Source organism: Danio rerio, chromosome 1 (genome assembly GCF_052040795.2).
Source record: "Danio rerio strain M-AB ecotype USA chromosome 1, GRCz13ab, whole genome shotgun sequence".
NCBI lineage: Eukaryota > Metazoa > Chordata > Actinopteri > Cypriniformes > Danionidae > Danio > Danio rerio.
In genome coordinates, this window is record NC_141021.1 from 37,514,924 (window position 1) to 37,537,852 (window position 22,929).

Here is a 22,929-nt window from a genome sequence, read left to right on the forward strand (position 1 = left end):
TGGTGTTCTCTGCACCAAGCTGAAAAGAGAGACCATTTTAGGGCATAAAGCTTCCTTGTGGAGGGAGCCCTGGAGCTTAGAATGGAAACAGTTTCCACAGGTCGGGTAGGGGATGAAGTATCATTCCTCCCGCCTGGGACAGAATGTCCCTCCTGATGGGGATCTCCCATGGGAGACCCGCCAGCAGGGCTATGAGGTCTGAAAACCAAATCCTGGTAGGCCAAAACGGGGCTACCAGCAGTAACTGTACTCAGTCTTGACGGACCCTCTCCAGGACTCATGGGAGCAGAGCGACCGGGGGAAAAGCATACAGACATAGCCTCGACCATGTCTGAACCATGGCAACCAGTCCCAGAGGGGCTGGATGCGAGAGAGAAAACCACAGTGCGCAATGCGTGGTCTCTTGGGAAGCAAACAGATCTACCTGCGCTTTCCCTAATTTTTCCCAAATGGTCTCCACCACCTCGGGGTGAAGTTTCCATTCCCCGGATCTCACCCCCTGCCTCGACAGGAGATCTGCTCCCATGTTCAGATGGCCCGGGACATACATTGCCCTGATGGACAGGATTTTGTTCTGGGCCCACAGGAGGATCCGATGTGCTAGTTTGCATAGCATTCGAGACTTCAGACCCCCCTGATGGTTGATGTAAGCGACCACCAATGTGTTGTTCGTGCGGACTAGAACATGATGGCCACTTAGATCAGGGAGAAAGTGTTTTAAGGCCAGAAACACAGCCATCATCTCCAGGCAGTTTATGTGCCAGTAACGATGATGTTCTCCCTATCGTCCCGCTGCGGGAAGCCCCCTCAGGGTTGCTCCCCAGCCCGTTAGAGAAGCATCTGTCATAAGCATGACGCAATGACAGACAGCCCCCAACACTGGGCCCTGGGACAGGAACCAGGGCATTTTCCACATACTTAAGGCTCAAAGGCAGCGCCGTGAGACCTTGATCATGCGGAAAGGATTCCCCTTGAGGGAAAACCCCCTGGATTTGAGCCACCACTGCAGGGGTCTCATGTACAGCAGACCGAACGAAATCACGCTGGCTGCTGCTGTCATGAGACCCAACAACCTCTGAAAGTGTTTCACAGTGATGAACTGGCCTAGTTTGACTCTGTGTACGGCTGACAGACCTGCTCGCATCGTCATGGAGTCCCATAGCACACCTAAAAAAATGGTCGTCCTGGCTGGTACAAGCACACTTTTTGCGGTGTTCCCCAACCTTCTGATATGGGTAAGAACGACATCTCGATGTCGAACTGCCATATCGTGAGTCTGGGCTAGAATTAGCCAATCGTCTATGTAGTTTAGGATACGTATACCTGCATACGAAGTGGAGCTAGTGCCGCTTTGACTATTTTGGTGAAGGTTCGAGGTGACAGAGCTAGGCCGAATGGAAGTACCCGATACTGGAGCGCTTCGCCCCCGAAAGCGAACCTCAGGTATTTCCTGTGTTGGGGAAGGATGGAAATATGGAAGCATGCGTCTTTCAGGTCTATCGTCACGAACCAATCCTCAGACTGAATTTGTGACACCACGTTTTTGATGGTTAACATCCTGAACCTGAGGGCCCCGACAGACCGATTTAGATTTCTCAGATCTAATATGGGACGCAATCCCCCATCCTTTTTGGAAACTATAAAATACCGGCTGTAAAACCCTGACTCTCTGTCGAGGGGGAGAACACGCTCTATTGCGCCTTTTTTTAATAGGGCCAGTACTTCCTGTTCCATAACCAGAGCCTGTTCTGGCTTCACTATGGTGGGTGTAATACCGTTGAAGTGAGGTGGGCGTGCACAAAACTGTATTTTGTAGCCATGTTTCACTGTTAACAGCCCCCTGACTTTTTGATTTTGGGGGGAGAAAGTCCCCAAGGGAGCTAGAGCATTTTTTAACTCTGTTGAAGGATTCGGCGACGCGATCGACGGCGTCACCGAAGAGCCCTGAGCTTGATATTGGAGCGTCCATAAAAATAGCTCGGTTTCTGACACTTCTGCTTTTGTCAGCCAGAGGTGCCGCTCAGTAGCCACCAGGGTAGCCATAGATTGCCCCAAACTAGAGGCTGCCTCTTTAGTAGCTCTTAGAGCTAGATCTGACGCCCGAAGAGCTTCTCGAAGCTGTTCGGGTGTCGCTGCCCAACCATCTAGGCGCTCTTTAATTAGGTCAGCCTGATATGCCTGCAGCACTGACAAGTTGTGCAGGCATACAACAGACGGACCAGCCGTCATATATGCTTTGCCGACTAGACCCGATGTTACACTTAATGATCTCGACGACAAAGTAGGGACCCTTGCGCTAAGTCCTCTTCTATTATGGGCATTACTGTACATGCCTTTTCCCCTAGCCCACGAACTGCTGAATAAATAGCTGTTTTTGGTGTCATTAACCATGCTAAATACAGATTTTTCCATGATTTAGAAACCGCATCATGTAGCTCCCGAAGGAGGATTAGATCTCACGGATCCAGAAAGAGAAAGTTTTTCTCTGCCATATCAAAATAAAAAAGTAAGTTGTCAGTTTTTTTTGTATTTTGTGTATGCAATTAAGAAATGAAAGTTCACAGAAAGAGGGTGTATTTTCACATGCGTGCTTCTTGAAAGCAAAGAAGTTGATACTGAATGCTCAGTACAGGCTTTTATACTGTCTGGTCTGACGACACCTGCTTAATTACATTAGATTGATTTCACATGTGATTCAAGACGCGTATAAAAGAGGTTTTCCCCTAGCGTTCTGGTTAGACGCAGTGTTGAAGTTCCCTATATGGGGAACATATATTAAATTTATATAGTTATCGTTCAATATAGAAAATAATTATCGAGAATGTGTTTTTGCCATATCGTCCAGCCTTAGCCTGAGCTACATTTTTGCAAACCATTTACAAATCCACTAGGACGCAGTTGTGTTCATTTTTGAGGATCTCAAATGCTATTTTAAGCGACATTTTCTTATAAGTGCCATTTGCATATATCCTTCACTAACAGTGCTCGGCATACATAAGTACACCCCTCACAAATCTATCTTTTTTAAATCCATACTTTTAGTAGGAAGCTATACTATATTATATTTGTTCATATACATTAGATCAGTCAGTACTGAAGCCAAATCTAGAGATTATCTAACAAAATAGTTTAGGATAGCTGTCTAAAAACTAGTACACCCAAATTTATAAAAAAAATATATATATTAAATGCAAAATTTAAAAATAGAAAAAATCAAGAAAAGAAAATATCAAAAAATGTAGTTGAAATTTTGTAGTTTGTAATTTTGTTTTGCAATATTTTGCTTGTATTATTTTGATTGTATCATCATTCAATTTCTAAATCTGTTTGGTGACTGAAATATTATTTTATTAAATATATCTGTATAATAAATCAGTTTTGTTTAAATGCAATAAAATATATTGCCTATATCCACTGAGAAATGGATATAAATATTCAATTTTAAAATGGGGTGTACTTAGTTATGCTGAGCACTGTACATCCACTAGAGGCCTTTGTGTATAATTCAGTAAATCTCTCAAATACTGTACAGGGACATATCGATTGACCCACACCCTGCTCTAAACCCAACCAATAGTGTTTTTTTAAGCAAACAAGAAGATAGATGTGTATCGCTTTTACCGTGATTTTAAGTTGCTTTTTGTTTACCTGGTTAATTGTTTTACTTGGTTATTTCTGAAACTATTTATTGTTTCTGTCAGAATAGCATGTAACAGCTCTGCTTACTTGAAAAGCAAACTGCTATTTTGGGTGTAAATTTAAGAGGCACATTTATTTTTGCTAACACACAAATGAGGCAAATTTGTCAAGCTAATGATTTTGAAATGTTAAAATATATTTTGAATTCATTCCTAAACGAAAATGGGCATGAAGTGTCACCTTTAAAGTTCGCTTTATCCATTTTTTGCTGTCATAGATTCATTGCATTTACAAAATTTTGTTCACCCAAACATTTTAATTGTTATTAATTACTCTTTCTAATGTTGTTCCAAATCCTTGACACACATTCTTTCATCTTCTAAGCAGATTTAAGATATTCTTTCCATTGAAATCTGAGCAAGGTTCTTGACATATCCAGTCAAACTGGTCAAAACAGACCATATGCCTTCAGTGGTTAAATCAATGAAATTTCAAGCTACAAGAATACTTTTATGTGCACATGTAATAAAAATAACAACTTAATTCAGTGACATGTACCCCAGATACCAGAACCCTACTTTCTCAGCAGAAACCTGTTTTAATCCAAGCTATACAGTACATCATTAACACAATCAATCGCAAAACATGAGAAGAAACTGTTGAGTTGAGTTATTATAATTATCATTATTATTATTGTTGAAAGTGTGCACAAAGGTATTCTCATTAGGTGATAACCCATGAACTTCTGTAGGTCTGTTTTGATTTTAAACAAGTGTCTGATGAGGGCGCTCGCAGATTTAATCTAAATATATAATTGTGTTCTGAAGATGAATGAAGGTTTTAGAAGATTGGAATGATATGAGGTTAATTAATAACATATTTTTTCATTTTTGAGTGAGCTAACCCATTAATGCTGTTTTTCTTGTAATCCTATATAAATATTTTATTCTGTTGTATACATTTGATTCATTTGGTGATGTTGAAATTTCCACTTGTTTTTTCAGCTAGGAATGGCCATGTCATTCTTATTTCAGCCAGCTGCGTGGCCCTTGTGCTGATCCTATGTCTGTGTGTCTGCCTAAAGAAGTGTTAAATTCACCTGCTGATTTGGTCAGTATCACATTTTTTACACTTACCTCTGTTGGAGCAAATATGGGTAGTGGAAATGTTATGATCACATGCATATTAAAAAAAGCTGTTGATTGGTAAAATCTAATTTAAAAGTAGCAAGGTTTTCAAAATTGATATTTACAAAAGTTTTTTTTTTCGAGAAATAAAAATATGGATGAAATAATGTTCCATCATCTTGGAGAATCTTGATAAAAATGTTATGTGCATGGTAAAAAATGTTGTACCTGTATTTATACTAACTGACAAAAGTTTTAGGAACAACAAATAATAACTTGAATTCTAGTTGATCATTTGGTATCAGAAGTGGCTTATATGAAAGGCAAAGGCCTCTATTAGGCTTATTTTATCCAAATAAAATATGATCATGGCTTGATTTTTTGCTTAGACAAAAGTCTTGTCACTTACCAAAAATAATGTACTGTATAAAATATAAAGTCATGGTCCAGTGAAAAGAATTAATATTGTGTCTGACTCCCATGAGCTTGGACAACTGCATCCATACATATCTGCAATGACTCAAATAAATTATTAATAAAGTCATCTGAACTGGCAAAAAAGTGTTCTTGCAGGACTCCCAGACTTTCATCTTACCCCAGACATGCTTAATAATGTTCCTGTCTGGTGACTGGGCTGGCAAATCCTGTAGCACCTTGAACTTTTTTGCTTTCAGGAACTTTGATGTGGAGGCTGAAGTATGAGAAGGAGCGCTATCCTGCTGAAGAATTTGCCCTCTTCTGTGGTTGTAATGTAATTGTAATAGGCAGCACAAATGTCCAGATACCTCAGGCTGTTGATGTTGTCATCCACTCTGCAAAACTCTTGCACGTCCCATACTGAATGTAACCACAAACCATGATTTTTCCTTCACCAAACTTGACAGATTTTTGTGAGAATCTTGGGTCCATGTGGGTTTCAATAGGTTTTCTGCAGTATTTGTGATGATTGGGATGCAGTTCAACAGATGATTCATCGAAAACATACCTTCTGCCTATTTTCCAAATGAATAACTAGAGGCAAGTTATGATTTGTTGCTCTTTCCACTGGGATCAACGACTTTTGTCAGGCAGTGTGTTATAGTCAGTATTGTTTGCTCAGAAAAAATAGAATTAAACCAGCAACACATGAAGGAAGGGAATTCAATTTAAAGTTGTATCACACTTTTGTTTGTTTGCTGCATGGCAATCCATTTATATCTTAGACTTATGTCAATCAGATTTAGATGTATACATTTTATTTTTCTGTCATACTAAAATTTGCATGATTGTAAGTAAGTCCGTCAAAACCCTTTACAAGAAAGACATTAAAAACAGGAGCTACTGTTGAAATGTATATCCGGAGAGAGAGCAGCAGAGATGCCAAAATGACTCACTGACCTCTAACTTCACACAATATGTCATTATTATCCAAGTCCTCCTTCCTGCTTCATTCTTTTGCAAGTTCCTATTTTAAAATGTGAAGGTCACTAAGAGGGTAGAAAGGGGGAAAGCTCGCTATATTTGTTTTAATTTTTAGCCAAGACCGCTATGTTCACAGGAAAAGCCCTAGGGAGAAAAGATACACAAACTCTCTATCACACACACACACACACACACACACACACACACACACACACACACACACTAACCTAAATATACTATCTAAATCAACAAGAAAGATTTAATTAAGCATTACTGAAACAACTCAGGCAAGCAATTGTCAACACAGGAGCAAACAGATGAAACAGAGTCGTAGTCAAATAAACAGGCAGATCGTCAAAAAGGCATGCAGCAGACAGGAACAAACAAAAAAAAAAACAAACAAAGCAAAGTTAAAAAACATGGAAGGCAAAGCAAGGCAAATGCATCGTAATGTTCACTAACAGTTCAACAAGACTCAGCCACAATGTGTGAGTTTGAACTGTTATTAAAGTCTATGTAGTCAGTTTGTATTGATTCTCCAGCTGTGTGTATGCAATCAGTCATGATCAGGAACCGGTTGTGTGTGTGTGTGTGTGTGTGTGTGTGTGTGTGTGTGTGTGTGTGTGTGTGTGTGTGTGTGTGTGTGTGTGTGTGTGTGTGTGTGTGTGTGTGTGTGTGTGTGTGCATGACTGAATATGTATCCAATAAATTTGTATTTGTAGTCTGTTATCGATCTGCAGCCGCTAGATTGCTGATAATCATAACAATCATTTACTGTAATCATGGCAAACATACAATAAATCAGTTATTAGAGATGAATTATTAAAACTATTATGTTTCGAAATGGGTTGAAAAAATTTCTCTGTTACACAAAAATTTGGGGAAAAAATAAAAAGGGGGCTAATAATTCAAGGAGGCTAATAATTCTGACTGTAATCATGTGTTTGTCCCTAGATTCTGGTCAACTGATAGTTTTTAAAAAGACAAAATAATTTACAAAACAATGATTAAAAAAGCATGTGACTTGTTCCAAGTGATGTCACTTCCTCTGGTGGAAAACTTTGGAGCCCATTGAGACATATTCTTCTCTCATCAAATGTCACCAATCACATATAACAATTTACCACAATAACCATCAAAATAATTTATTTTTAGATTATTATTTTTAACATGTGCGGACACACACACACACACACACACACACACAAACACACAAACACACACACTTAAAGGAACGAAAGTATGTTCATTATATATTAAATTGAGTATAAATACCTATTTAATGAAACAATTGTTTACATCTATTTATAGTGCAAAAATAATATTAAAAAATAGATGTACAGAAAGTCCAAATGATTATCTTGTTTTCACATGCATCATTGTGCTCATTGAGCTCTTCTTTTATTACTCATTACCACACTGACTGCACACATGGACTCATAACCTATTAAGTGGTCTTCTGATATGGTTTGGTCTCATTTCTGCACCACAAAGTAGAACTAAAGTTTTTGTCAGATGAAATGTGTGAGTAAAAAAAAAATGTTTTGCTCAACCACTGCTAAATTATGTAAAGCATGTGTTTACAGAGCATCAATTATCGACAGAACCACAGGAAGTCTAAGGAGTTACCACTTCCTGTCTCTTGCAAGAAGCCCACCCGACCTCATCTTACACCATGATTGATGTTGCTATGTTTCTGAGTTACACTTGGAAACAGGAAATGCTTGTTTAAACACAGTGAAAGTGAATCTTTAAGTAGATGTTAGTTTTATATATTTTAATTAAATATTTAGAATCAGAATTGCATTTGTTACCAAGTACTTTTTACATTTATGAGACATTTGTCTTGGTAAACTGGTGTTTGGGCAGTGCATAGGTTTGCAGTACATTTCTGAAGACTTTTGCAACATGTGCAGCGAGGAGCAAGTGCTAATGATTACAGTCTGACGTGTGACAACATAACCCAAATTGTGTTATACATATTAAACGCATGTAGGTGTAGGATTGGGGTCTTAGGTTTTAGAAATGTATGCATCACCATATACGGCACAAGAACAGGACGTGTCCTTGGATATAACCAATAATGTAATAATAATAGTTCCTTACATTTACATAGCGCTTTTCTGGACACTCAAAGTGCTTTACACACTGGGGAGAATCTCCTCTTCCACCACCAGTGTGCAGCATCCACCTGGATGACGCGACAGCAGTCTTATTGCGCCATACCGCACACCACACACCAGCTGATTGGTGGAGAGGAGACAGAGTGATGAAGCCAATTATGATATGGGGATGATTAGAAGGCCACGATGGACAGAGGCCAGTAGGCAAATTTGGCCAGGGTGCCAGGGTTAAACCCCTACTCTTTTTCGAAGGACATCATAGGATTTTTAACAACCGCAGAGAGTCGGACCTCGATTTAGAAAGTAAAAAGGGCCGAATGGAGGAGGCTCGTTTTTTATTCTCGCGCTGCTGATGGTCTGTATATCTGTTTTCTCAATAGTGAAGCATTCAGTTTTTTCACTTACAAAGTCTGCCATGTAAATAACAAATGTGCCATCGCACAATGCAACTGACTCTTAAAGGGAATGGGAGATGAGTCTCTGATTGGTTTAATGCATGTTTTTCTCAAAACACACCCATAACTCATTAGGAAAATAAGCACAACCCTGTTAAACCATACACCGCGGGGCAAAACATATTTTTCTTTACTTAAAAAAGCAAAAGTGGATTCGGATGCGTCCTTAGTGCTTTTGTGGCATGTGCTTTAGACTTTGCACCTAGATCTTTAAAATAGAGCCCTTAGACTGTTTCTTCTGTGAGTGTGTAAAATCTTCTCTTACTCTTGTGCAGAGGTGTGAATTAGTGTTTGGCCCCTGATTTATTTTTCTTTACTGATTTGTTTATTGTTAATATTTTTTGCATGTTTGTCACATTTTTCAGATCATCAAACAAATTTCAATATTAGTCAAAGACAACACATGGAAACGCAGAGTAGAGTTTTGAAATAGTTTTTATTATTAAGGAAAACAAAAATTGTCTGCCCCTAAACCTAATAACTGGTCGGACCACCCTTAGCAACAACTGCAATCAAGGATTTTTGATGATTTGTAATGTGTTACAGTGCTGTCTCATCTTTGCAGAAATGTTGTAATTCAGCAACATTAGAGAGCCTTTTCAATTGGATTCAGGTCAGGACTTTAACTAGGCCATTGCATAGTCTATTTTTTCTTCAGCTGTTTACCTCATTTTACTGTTGGTTCTGCTTGTTATTTTTATGAAATGTTGTGTTAAGTTTACACCACATATAATGGTACACACACCTTCCAAAATGTTTAACAGAGTCTACAGAATATATTCCCAAAAATGGGCATTATCAAGATGCTTTTGAAATGCAAAACTGAGATGAGCCTTTATGTACTTTTTGGAACAGCAGTGTTTTTTTTTTTGTTTTTTTGTTTTTGTTTTTTTACCTCGGAACTCACCACTTTTGCCCGGTTTCTTTTTTATGTTGAAGTCATGAACACTTACCTTAACTGAGGCAAGTGCAGTTCTTTGAATGTTGTGGGGTCTGTTGTGATCTCTTAGATGAGATGTCACTGCACTTTTGGGGTAATTATGGTCAGTTCGCCACTCTTGGGACATTTTTTTTCACTGTTCCAGGTTTTTGCCATTTGTAGATGATGACTTGTGTTGTTGTTTGCTGCAGTCTCAGAGAGATGGCTTTATAACCTTTTCTAGGCAAACACTTTTTCACACAGAGATGATTTGGATTTCGTTTTCTCGTAATCCTCTGGGGTCGAAGACCGCGTATACGCGTTTTGACCTGTGATGTTGTCAAACTGCTGAAATGAACTTAAATTACACTTTCAGATTTGATCGTACAGATAAGATCATTACATTAATCGAATCTGTTATGTGTCTACTTTTTGTTGTTTACACTCACAACAACAACAAACGTGTGTGCTTTAGCAAAATAAGGAAAACAAAAAGAGTAGGCAATCTCTATTTTCTCTCTCCGTGAACTGCTGAAACTCCGTGAAAACAAAACCACAGATGAGACATGTATCTCTAGAAAGCTTGAAGTGTCTACTTTTAAATGCAGCTATGCATGTTGAAAATAAACATTGCTTGATAAAGTAATCATTATGAAGCCAACGCTATGTCTAGTATCTCAGTCTGATCTCATTAGTTTTAATGCGACCACGCCCACGAGGCATTGTTATCACAAGCGTCTGAAGACGCCTGCAGACTGTGGTCAGAAAAACAAGTCACTAAAATGAAAGGAAACTCAGCAAATATTCAACAAAGATGATAATTTATGACATCTATATAAAGCTTGATATGTCTACTTTTGCATTATCCAACTCATTCTCCTCATTACAGCTAACGTAATCCCGCCTCTCAGTAAGCACGCTTCATATGTAAATTTCAAGATGTGAAAACAACAGTGGTAAAAGACCAGTGGCAAAGAGAGCTAAAGTAGGTAAGAAGTGCTCTGAGTTTGCTCAGTAATGCGAGTAATGTTGGTCTTTGTCATGCCGACAAACTATTAGATGAAGATGTAACCTTCAACTTCACAAAAATGTATAAAAACGCTACTGCAGGGGTTACAGTGAAATACTGCCTTTTTTCCTGCGCTCCTCTGCAAGGCTACATTTCTAAGTGTCCTTTGTAAGTTTATTTCTTAAATAATTTCTGTGAATACTGAATGAGAGGATGATAACTTGTGCCAAATGCTGTTGTGATGCACGCGACTGTTGAAAAGATTTAATTATCGCACACAGTGTGTTTTTCACCCGATTTCTTTTGCTCACAGTTATTTTTTGTTAATATGGATTAATTATCATTCTTTAAAATAACATTGCTCTAATATGAGATTACCAAAACTAACTCAGAATCGTATTATTATTAATCAATCTTTTTATATACTATTCCATATATTAATGATGAATTTTTTTTAACCAATTTAAGTTTGACAATGTTAAGATAATATGTTGCATTTTGGCATGTTTTTTTTTACTTATTTATGAACAATTTATGGACATAAAGTTAAATTAAAAATATCCTGGATTTGAAGAATATTGTAGTCCTGGACTTCACTGAGCTCAATTAATAGTTTAATGTATAAAAATTCTGAATGTAAATGAATCTCAAAATGGATATATCTCATTTTGCAATGAAATTCTTCATTTACAAATAACATTTTCAGTAGATTTGCTATATGTAAGTTTATAAAGTTTGCAGAGATTTATAGAGTGCACTGACTCTCACAAGTGTATCTCCAGTTATTTTGTGTGATCAATATATTTTAAATAAACTGCAAACAAAACAATTATAAAACTTTCCGTTGATTCCTTCTTGAAACGCTTCCCTCTTAGTCACATACCTGTCTGATGGCTCATTATGCAGCTCATTATGCAGGTCTTTGTCTTGCCAGGTGTAACTTACTGCATAGTAATGATAGTTCATGCCTCCTCGCATAAACCATTTTCACTCAAAAAGTGACTTAGAAATTTTAATTCATTGTATTGTTTTCTGTGAGTCAGTGAACAAGATGATTCTCACATCAATTTGAAGCAAAAACACTATAGGCTACAAGACCCAGTTCTCAAAAGTCTTGTGCACAAATGTTCTCTGTGTGTTTCATGGCCTTGTTTCAATGACTTAAAATATTTAGTTTTTCACCTACCACGCATAAATGTTTCTTTCTCAAAAACACAAACACATACAAACATTCTGCTTAGTTATTATTGTAGCCCAACTTGTGCTGTTTACAGTGTTATTACACTTAAGCCGTTTATGTTTATAAGATACTGAAAACAGAGCCAGAGCCCCAAAACAACCTCAGACCCCAGAGGGTTAATAATAAAAACCTTCATTTTAAAACTGCACAATGGTTTACTTCTGTTTTCCTTTATTAATGTTCACATTTGTTTGATGATCTGAAAAATTAAAGTGTGACAAACACACCACTGTATGTTAGTTTCTCCGAACAGTGGAAACACTGAGGTTCTGTGGTGTTTTTAGACACTGCTCTGCTCTTTAGGTGGTAAACCTCAGGCTCAATTAGTAGTGTTAGTTTGAGGACGGTTATTAATAATAAAGAACTTAATATTTTGTCTCAACATGGGTTCACAGAAAGGATTAGACCATTTCTATGACATTACAAAAAATCTACAGTAAATGTTTATAATATGTGCAGCTCTTAAGTGCAAAAACAATCCAGAAATACTATCTATAAAATTTTTCCCAAAGTGTAAATTAGATGGATGATTTCATCAGATTGAGAAATTATCACTTCTGGTAAAACTAAATCAGTGTAATAATTTTTGTAATAAATGTATTTACATGTTGTAACTAACGCTACGGTTACCAAAGTAACCCTCGTTCCCCAGGGAGGGGCTGGAAATTGGGGTTTCATTAGAAACTAATCATAGAAAAGAGTATAAAATCGGGCCAATGAAATGCCAAATTAATTGGCGGTGTCAGCATGCACATCAGTCAAGTATATACGATGCGGCCAGTGCAGTGGTTGACATCCTTTTGAGCTGAGGAGACTTTCAGCTTAACAGCTAAGGGATAATTGTTGTGGTGATGGTACATAACATTTCCGTTCCCCCCCCCTCGGGGAACCAGGGTTACTTTAGTAACCGTAGCATTTCCCTTCGGATGGGGAACTCCAATGCTCTGTTGAAAAACTTTGACTATGGGAAAATCTTTGGAAAACGCCACAAGGAAAGCACCTTACTGCGTCCCCGCCGAAGGGACAACGCCTTGAGATGCAGTCTTCCAACGTGTCCCCTGGCACTTACTTACCTTACTTGGCTGTTCAGGTTTAGCTATATTTTTTGAGGAGTCGAAAATAGCCCAGTAAAAAGGGTTTTTAACACGACAGTACGTTCAGTCCCGATAGGGAGGATGCTGTAGAGTTCACCTGCTACCCAAGGAGAGGAGACCTGGTGACAGTCTGTGGACTAGCCCCGAATAAGGGGGGAGTACATTAAAGAGGATGGTTAGCGGGGAGGGAAGACACAAGCCCGCTTAACAGGGGGGACTAAATCGTGGTTGAGTGAGCTTATGGGATCGCCCGCAGGGGATCACACATAGCAGGCACCTATACCCTGAACGCGGGCTGACCAGCGGGCATGCCGACAACGTAATGGGCCAACGTCTGACTCCTCCGCTGAGTCAGATGCTGGGAGCCTCGGAGGAAGTCTGCAGGGTTTGCCAAATAGGGAACTGAACTAACAAAGCTGAAAAAGCGTACACATCTCTGTGTTAGGGAGAATGGTGCAGCAAGCATGTTTCAACACCTTAACCAAATTGTTTCCTCAATCACCAAGGGTTATCTAATACCCTTGAGGAAACCGGCTCCACTTGCAGATTGTAAAACTTTACAGATGTATTAGGTGTTGCCCAGCCCGCAGATCTGCAAATGTCTGTCAGAGAGGCATCGCGTGCTAACACCCACGAAAATGCGATGCCTGTGTGGAGTGCGCTCTCACCCGTGGGGGACACAGCTCACCCAGGCAATGATAAGCGAGGGAGATGGCGTGAGGAGGGAGAGCTCTAAAATCCAGGTCCAGTTGGGCCAGAGAGGCGCAACTAACAAGACCTGCTCCTCATCCTCTCTGGGTTTGCACAGTAACTGCGCGAGCAGGCTCACTGGGGAAAACGTGGGGCACGTGTTGCCCCCTCAGCACCGATAAAAAGGGGTGCAGAGTGAGAAACACTGCCAACAGCTCTAGGCAGTTGATATGCCAATGCAGCTGGGTTCCCTTCCACAGGTCCGCAGCAGCATGCAAGATTTCAAGGGACCACCTTTTTTTGTCAAACTCTCTCAGACAGTTCAGCTCTAGCTCAGCACGCTCTCGTGAGAGGCGCGCCTTCATGGTGATCGAGTCCAGGTCCAACCCAAAAAAGGAGGGGCTCTGCATGGGGGCGAGCCAGCTCTTTTCTCGGTTGACCTGAAGGTGCCAGAGCACTTTGTCTCTGTGCATAATCAATTGCCCCCGAGAGTGGGCCAAAATTAGCTAGATGCCGAGAGAATCGAGTATGGGGTCGTGCAGGCATCCTCCGCGAGCTTGGTGAAAACCCGCCGAAACAGAGAGAGCCTGGAGGGGAGGACCTTGTACTGTCATGCTCGATCCTCGAACGCAGACCGCAGAAACTGTTGTTGGCGTGGAAGTATGGAGACATGCAATACGCGTCCTTCAGATCTTTTGCAGCAAACCAATCCCGAGGACGAACGTATCGGTTGATGCGCTTCTGTGTAAGCATTTTTAAGCGCAGCCTGTGACGGCAGCGGTTCAAAACGAGCAGATCTAGGATTGGCCACAACCCTCTGCTCTTTTTGGGCATGATGAAGTATGGGCTGTTAAACCCGCCCTCCATCTCGACTGTAGAGACCGGCTCGGTTGCATCCTTCGCCAGGAGGACAGCAATCTCCTCTCGCAAAACAGTGGCGGGCGCAGGACTGAGCCTGGTGAAATACACACCCGTGAACTTGGGAAGCCGTTTCGCAAACTGTATCACAAAGCCTATTCTGATCGTACGAATGAGCTATTGCAATGGGCTGGCCCGCGCTAACCAGGCAGGCAGAGCCCACGCAAGTGAACCCGCCCGCTCGATCGCTGACATGCCAGCGGTGAGACAGCGTGGAGTGGGTGGGCTTGCCCGGGAAGCGCTGGGGTCCTCGGGAGAGTGAGAGGCAAAAGACTCACTCTCGTCTCGCACCCAAACTACGGAGGAGGGGCTGCAAGAGGGGGAGAAAGGAGACCGTTTTCTCGTGCTCTGTGATCTATTGGCGAAATGCACCGATCCTGCAAGCTGGAAAGCATAGCGTCCCAAACTGGCAGTGTTCAGGCTGTCACATCCGGGAAGGGGAAAAAGCTCTTTGAAGATTTGATGGTGTTTTTTTTTTGTTTTTTTTACGCCATTAAATGAAGAGCCCCACGCTCCAGCAGGGAAAGAGCAAATTCCTTCCTCTCAAGATGGCCCATCTCAGGGATGCTTCGCGGTCCATTTACCGAACTTAGCGGCACCCTGGGGCGGCGGGAGCGCTCTCAGCACTACAGGCGAGCGCCAATGACAGCCCATCAGCGATGGACATCTGATCCTCGGTGTCATCAAGTGAGAGAGCGACCATCCGAAGAGGGAATGCTTCTCTTCACCTGAAGCTTGGATGGAGCGCGTGGAGGAGTGGGAGGTCTGCAGCACGAAGGTGGTGGATTTACTACCACTGTAATCCTCAGATCTGCCAGAGTGCCAACCGCAGTGCAGGACCCACTGGGGTGGGTCGCTTTTTGCAAGAGCGAGCCGCGATCTTAACTGCGCATCAGACACGACATCAAAGAGACAGGATGCACTGCTCGCAAGCACTGCATCAACATGCTGGACCCCCAGACGGTGAAATGCTGTGCTCGTGCCCATCATTCAGGGATAGGAAACCACCGCATCCAGAAATGCACGGTCAGAGCGACGTCTTGAAAAAGACGCGCTGCAAAACCGTGTTGCTCTTTTAGGAAAGCTTTTTGTCTATATAAAAACCGCTCTTGGAGGACCGGACAAAAAGAACGCCAGGCAAGGGACAAAACCGGGGCAAGGGCTGCTTCTCGATCTCTCTCTGTAGACACAGGTTGGAGAACCCTCAAAGTCTCTCTCAGAAGCTTGTGAAAGGCTCTGAAAGCAAAAAAGGATGTCGAGCATAGCACTAGCCGCATCTTATAAACTTGACTGATTTTCATTGATGCCGGCTATGCATGCTGACGCCGCCAATTTATTTGGCATTTTATTGGCCCGATTTTATACTCTTTCAGCTTTTTGGTTTCTGATGAAAAGCCTATAGTGGAAGTTTTCCACATAGTATTTCCGTTCCCCATCCGTAGGGGAACTTCATTATTTGAAGGAAATGTACAAAAATAAAAGAGCACAGCCTGCACAATAAAACTAAATGTATTAAGCCTGAGTTAAATCTGAAAGTTAATAAATTTAAATTTAAGTGTGCTATGTGTTATCTGTGTAGCCATAATAAGAAGATATTGATAATAAATGGTTAAAATCACTGGGGCTCGATGAATCCTCATTACATTTCTCCATACTAGTGACAGATTTGGTGTCAAACTACATGTGTTCACTGTTCGATTTTTTTTTAAAAAGAAATTGATAATGTTTATTATTCTGAATAATTGTTGAATGTACGTATTTGAGAGAAAATACTCCACTGGTAGGTTTCATCATAGAAAGTGCATCATAGAAAATGCTTCTTAGATTTGTTTAAATTGGGTTAGGCTTGGTTAAGTTAGTAAAATAATGGTACTATGACTTAATAATTACTATTAGTAGTAATTGCAAAATGACTTAATTGCCAGTGAATGTTGTAAATAAAATGTAGTATATCAAATAAAGCAGATATTAAGAAGATTTCACTCTTTTTTTTTTTTATTCTGTCATCATTTACACTCTCTATTTTTTTTCTCCTACAGTCAATGGATGATGGTTTTTAGCATTGATTGTTTCTGAATATCTTGGTTTCTGTTCAACAAAAAAGTTTAGGACCACTTTAGTGTGAGTAAATGAGGAAACTTACACTTTTGGCTGAGCTATCTTATTACCTGTAGGAGTTTAACTGTACAGCTTTATTTGTGAAGAGTTAGGTTTGCACTTTTGATGCATAATTATTTAAAATGAACACATCTTGTTTTCTTCTTGATTTCTGCAGGTTGACTGAAAGGAGGGACATTGCTGCTACAGTATGACAGTATATGTTCACATGTTCACCCCGACCAAACAACAGTGTCTTCTGTCTGAATCACAGAGCAATACTTGTGTCTTCTAATATGACTGATATTCAGTGTAAAGAAATTTTTAATCCACTCTCTCAACACTAAACACTTTATTTATTGTAGAGTGTATATTTTAGCAAAGGCTTTAGAAGCCCAACTGTACTAAATCATTCTCTTAAAACTTACTTTAATCTAAACACACTCATATTATCTCAAAGTTGACCTTCTGTAACAATAGAAAAGGACGTACAAAATATTATTGTAAGCTTTACTGATGTTTTGACGGGTGTTACAAAACTGTTTTATCAGGGGAAACACACTTTTAGGCATGAGCACCTTTCTGGCCTTTTGGTGCCAAGTTTTTTTCTTGATGTTTGGATTCAAGTATTACAGACATTTTCCCACTAGAGGGAAGTACACTCATAGCTTTTAATGTTTACCCCACCTGCATCATTGTTTAAGTAGGGTATTTCCATTCCCCTTCCTTTCACATCGCTATGTGTTTCATGTTTTGTGTAACCTTCTCTGAAATAATAAAGTAAACATTCATTGAAATGTAAACTGTGTGACGTTGTAGGTCACATGAAACTGCCTTGAAGTTTGTATTATTAAAAGATTTTTATTCCCTCCCCCATCTATGCTATGATCTTTACTGTATCTGGTTTGTGAATTGTGGGTAATGTATGTATCTGGATATCTTTTCTGTATATTTTATTCACTGAGCCAAAATGCTCAGACACCCAGGTTACTGTTTATGCAGTTTAAATGAATTTTCCTGATGTTTTAAAATTATTTATTTATTAAAACACTTATTTACTGATTCACAAACCCCAAAATATAGCATTTCTGAAGCAAATGTGGAACAATGTCGTATATACAGTCTGACAAGGTTTCATGCTTCAAAGCAATCGGCAATGCAAAATATGAGCTTAACTATGTATAGGGCACTCATTTGAGAGAAAAAAAGAGATTTACTAGGGGTTATTACAAGACTTCTGAACTTTTATGACTCAAAATTATATTGTAATGAATGTCAATGAAGTTAACATATATGGTTCTTTGCATGATAAACGGTTAATCACAAAATGTCAGCCTCAAAATGTTTTCAGGGTTTAAAACCTCTACATAGACTGCTGTTGCTCTGAAATGTCCCAGGAATGGAAAGTGTATTCAACAGTGGTCAACAGATCAGAATCCAGACAGTCCAGTTGAGGAGGAAGAAGCAGGTCTCTGTTTTGCTTTACCATGTACTGTAAACGTCAAAAACAGACAGTTTAAAAATCTACAAGTAATAAACTAATCTTTGACAGCATTTTATACTAAGTTATTATTAAAGATACCTGATTTATTTTGGCACATTGGTTTGTTGATTTTCTCCCTTTAAAAAAAAGGATGATTTTTAAGCAACTGTTAAGTTAAATTTAATCACCTTTAAGTTTCATTCACTCACCTACAATGTAAACTAGTAATACAGTCATAATGATCACCAGCCCTAATATTCCACTGCAGATGTACAGATACGGCCAGAACAACTGCACATCATCATCTGGAACTGGATTCAGTAGAGCAGGAACTTAACAAAATAATATTTAAGAAATTATATTTAATACACATTGACTTTGATTAGATGTTGATTAGAAAACGAATCATCAAAAAACCTTAATCATTAAACTAAACATTGCCAGTAAAATGTTAAATTTCAATGTGTGAATATTTACAGTAATACAAAAATAAAAATATGACCTACCTGTCACAGTAACATTAATACTTAGGCTTACAAACGTGTCTCTATATTTACACCTGTAATAACCTGCATCCTCCATTGAGATGTTCTGGAAAATCAGGAAAGCCATTCCTTCATGCTCTGTTTTTTTCTTCCACTCAGTTTTTATGACATCTGAGTGAATTAAAGTTTTGCAGTGATCTCCATAGATTTTGCACCATGAGATTATTGGGATCCTCTGACATCCTTGATGAGTTACAGTACAGTTTATCTTCAGCTCTGTCATAACAGGAGTTTTAAACACTGTGTGTCGTGGCATTTTCAGCTTTGTGACACACTGTTTCTCAGACCCTAAGAAAGAAATAAAGAGACTGAAATAAGGAAAACAGGGCTCAGGTAATACATGTAACCATGGAAGACGCTGGTTTCTACAGGGAGACAATATGGATACATTGCCTCTTTTATAACCTCCTGAAGCACAGGTGAAATCAATCGAATGTAATTGGCGGGACATACTGTCAGGGCCGCTGCTGGCCAAAAGGGTGCCTTATGCAAAATTTTACTTTGGTGCCCCCACAGAGAAACAATATCACACAAATATTTAAACATGTATTTATTTATTTATATAAATAAATATGCATATAAACAGTCAAATTATACTTAAACATTCAAATGTTTACATTACATTTCTGCTGAGGCATTCCTAATTTTAAACATTTACAAAAGGTAGGGAATAAAACCCTCTCTGTACCAGTAGAGATGGACAGTCCTCAGTGCTGCATCCTGTACCTGTACCTGTGCAGCTGGTGGTATCTTTGGAGCAGTGCTGGTCATGCCACTTCATCTTCTTTTGAGACAAAATTCATCATTGACCTCCATGTACAATACAGAAGAAATTGGTAATTTGAAGAAAAACTTATGACATACCTAATGTTTACAAACTACAATCTAAATGTGGATTTAATTTGCACTGTAATCTATTGTGATAAAAGCTGGTTCTTGCTGTCAGTATAAATCAGACATATTTGGTTTTTAAGAATTAATAAGTGTATTTTTAAACAAAAAACTTTGTTAACATTCAGAAAAAAATAATAATTAACAAATTCATGCTGCAAAAAATGGTTTCTGGGCTGTGGCTTACAGTAATTTGACACATTTTATATATTATTGATTTTTCAGAAATCACAGAATGAGTCAGTTTTGTTATTTTATAATGTATTGCATAAAAAAGACTAAAGAGACTTTATTGTCACTGCAGTAATACAAGTAATAACAGCAGCAGCAGCAATTAGGCAAGTATGGAAATATATAAAACAATAAACAATGACAACTGCAGTCTGAAAATAATGATATAATATATATTTTATAATGTGGCCAGACAAGCACCGCCCCTCTGTGGTTGCTGGTGGCATACCCCCTACCCTATACGCTTATTTCACACGGCCGCCATTTTAAAGAACCAAAGCGAGGCTGCGGTGGGAAGAAACCCGGAAGTATAGGACGAGCACCGTAAACATTTCAGTAACATGCTGTGTACTACAAACCTCCAGCTGTTGCCGAGATTTCAAAATGCAGAAAATGGTGTAACCATCACTTTAATATTATTTAGTAAGTTTATTTTAAACAATTAAAAGCAATTTAGCATCAAACAACATCACAATCTCAGTGATACGCTTAAGTGTCCTCCTAGGCTTCAGCTCATGGCACTAGTTAAACACTGTGAGGACACTTTCCTGCTTCAGTCTATGTAACCCAGTGAGTGATAAAACACCGCAGTCCTCTGTAGCACACCCTCATGTTGTCTGTGAAAGTGTTAGCCGGTACTGAAGTTTTAAACCCGGCTATTTCCCCGCTAACATGGAAGCACTGCTAAGAGCGGATGTCTCGACACAACTGATCTTCACGGCTTCGCGCTTTCATCTCCGTGTATCTGTGTTTGGTTTGCACTCAATTTACCGCTCTTCACCCAGTCCAAACACAGATACACGGACTGGAGCGCGAAGCAGCCGTCAAGATCAGTCGAGTCATCAAGCAGATCGCTCGACTCGTCTGTGTTTGTGCTCAGTATACAGCGGTGGGTGAACTGATTACCTTCTCAGCCAATTACAATCATTTCTGTTGAACACGTGACCACAATGGCAAATCAGCACTGTTTTAAGAAAGCCATCAACATTGCCTTAAATGTTAGCGCGAAATTGCCGGTTTTTCTTTTAATTCAGTATCGTGACAAGTCTAATATAGTGAAAGAATCAGTTTATTAACTCGAGTTTGATGAATGGCATCTAAAACGTGTGTTTGGGAAAGAAAATGTTTGCTAACTAGTGCCATTTCCCTTAACTTAGCTGAAAATGAGCTCTTATATCCCTTTTTACATTCACCATTCATTCAAAACGGACCTTCGGGTTACCGGAAGGCAGAGAAATGATAAATTTGTGTCACTTTATCTTCGCTGATAAGATATACAGCCAGTTACACAACATTCCTATGTAACTCCCAATGATACTTCCGGTTTTCTTCCCACCGCAGCCTCGATTTCGCTTTTGAAAATGGCGGCCGCGTGAAATCAGTCTATTAGTAATCAGTGGGGGAAGATATAAAATGACAACCAGGATGGTATGTGTCACGAGTCCCGCCCCTTCCGACTGGTCACTTCCCGCTTTCAGTCACTCGCCGGCAGGTATGTGGATGACAGCTCGCCTGTGTACGGGTTGCTTCATTGGGAAAGCTCATGTTTTGTATGTTTGTTTAGTGTTGCGTCTTATCGGGATCACGGTGTTGGTCTGCATCTACGGCTGCTCTTCTGCAGGTAACTGACTGCGTTTGCTCGTTGCTTTTTGGATGGAAAGGTGATGGTAGTAAAGTGATGATCATTATTTGTTTCCTCCTCTCATGCTGTCAGCAGTTTGTTTCACTGCATTACAAAACTACGTTTAACCCAACGGATATGTTTAGGACTTATTAATGATTGATTGAGCCGGTTTTCCTCTGTGTTGGTGTTCTGATGCTCTTGATTAGGCGAAATTGAGTGTTGCGGTAAGTGATTTTAAAATCTTTGGATTAGCTTGCTCATGCACTCAATCTAACTTAAATCCCCTTACTATTTTACAGACCGAAAATGATTTCTGGGTGCCATACGACAACCTATAGCTACGTGGGAGGTTTCTAAACGACGCTGCTGCTTAACCGCTGTTTAACTGCTGCTTAACTGCTGCTTAACCTCTGTTTAACTGCTGCTTTGATGCTGTTTAAGTATTTTTGGGGATGATGCCGTTTTAATGTAGTAAACATTAGTGTCCCTACACATTTAGTGCTAAGACCGTATATTTGAAGGTTGTGGTTGACCGATTTGAATGGTTCTTGTGTTCTTTTTTTCTTTTATATATGGGTAATTTTGCCTAGTTTTGTTAGATATATATTTATTTTTTATTTTTACTTTTGTGTTGGTTTCCTTGAAATTAGTATTTTCTATTTTGATTTCTTTCTATTACATTGTTTTTTTTTGTATGCTTAATTGAAATTGGATTTGTTTTTTTTCATTTGTAACAGTCTTCGTGTATGTATATTCAAGACTGTTTAACCCTTTTGTGTCTCCCTCTTATATTTTGTATTTTTGGGTTGCTTCTTCAGCAGAGGGTTCATTAAGAGGGTTGTAATTGTAATTCATTATCCATTAGCATTGCAGTGTGTTGTGCGCCCAAGTGATTGTGTGTTAGAGTGTCAGTGACCGGTTTATTAAAACTTTGTAGTAACTGGATTTTGTGTTTTCAGGAGCAGAGCACCTAAGGCAGGGTGGATTCCTGGTGGAGGTCTTTCTTGCACGTGTGCTGTGTGTGTGTGTGTGTGTGTGTGTGTGTGTGTGTGTGTATGTGTGTGTGTGTGTGTCACAGGTCTTGGTGGTCTTGCTGTGGAGGCCTTGTTGTGCTCTTACTCTCTGCTGTCACGTCTCAGCTCCTGCACTCCTAAATCCAGGTGTTTTATTGTGTGCGTGTAGTGTATTTTTAGTAGATGGGTTTTATTGAATTTAAACAGTATATACATTGTCCCCCTTTTTGATGCATTTTTGAAAAAAATAAAGTTTGTATGTATTTTTCCAATCCACGTCTCTTGCCATTTACTTCAAGCTTACCTGTGTTGCCTTTATAATATAAAATATAGGTCCCTGGCCATATTCCAGGGTGGCGTAGTCGTGCTAGCTGTTGAACATTATTGAATCCCTTGGTTATGCCACAATAACATGATTCATAATGATAAA

General features: G+C 39.5%; 2 protein-coding genes and 1 long non-coding RNA gene across 10 annotated transcripts in view; 2 read left to right on the top strand and 1 right to left on the bottom strand.

Moving 5' to 3' along the window:
- sc:d189 overlaps positions 1-17,588 on the top strand; it is a 38,257-nt gene extending 20,669 nt beyond the window's left edge. For 6 of the 8 annotated variants that reach the window (NM_001098260.2, NM_001442686.1, NM_001442683.1 and 3 more), the window contains 2 exon segments: positions 4,644-4,749; positions 16,891-17,588. In NM_001098260.2, coding sequence (NP_001091730.2) covers positions 4,644-4,732 — 89 coding nt within the window. In that variant the 3' untranslated portion in view covers positions 4,733-4,749; positions 16,891-17,588. 8 annotated transcript variants of the gene reach the window in all.
- The window catches only part of LOC147846911 (uncharacterized), a 405,197-nt gene that overhangs the window by 222,158 nt on the left and 160,110 nt on the right, over positions 1-22,929 (top strand). The window lies entirely within an intron of this gene.
- On the bottom strand, positions 17,773-19,112 carry LOC147846917 (uncharacterized). Its single transcript, XR_015476709.2, has 4 exons — positions 18,702-19,112; positions 18,405-18,527; positions 18,295-18,332; positions 17,773-18,204 (listed from the first exon to the last, which is right to left on the bottom strand). It is a non-coding gene; the product is annotated as an uncharacterized LOC147846917 (long non-coding RNA).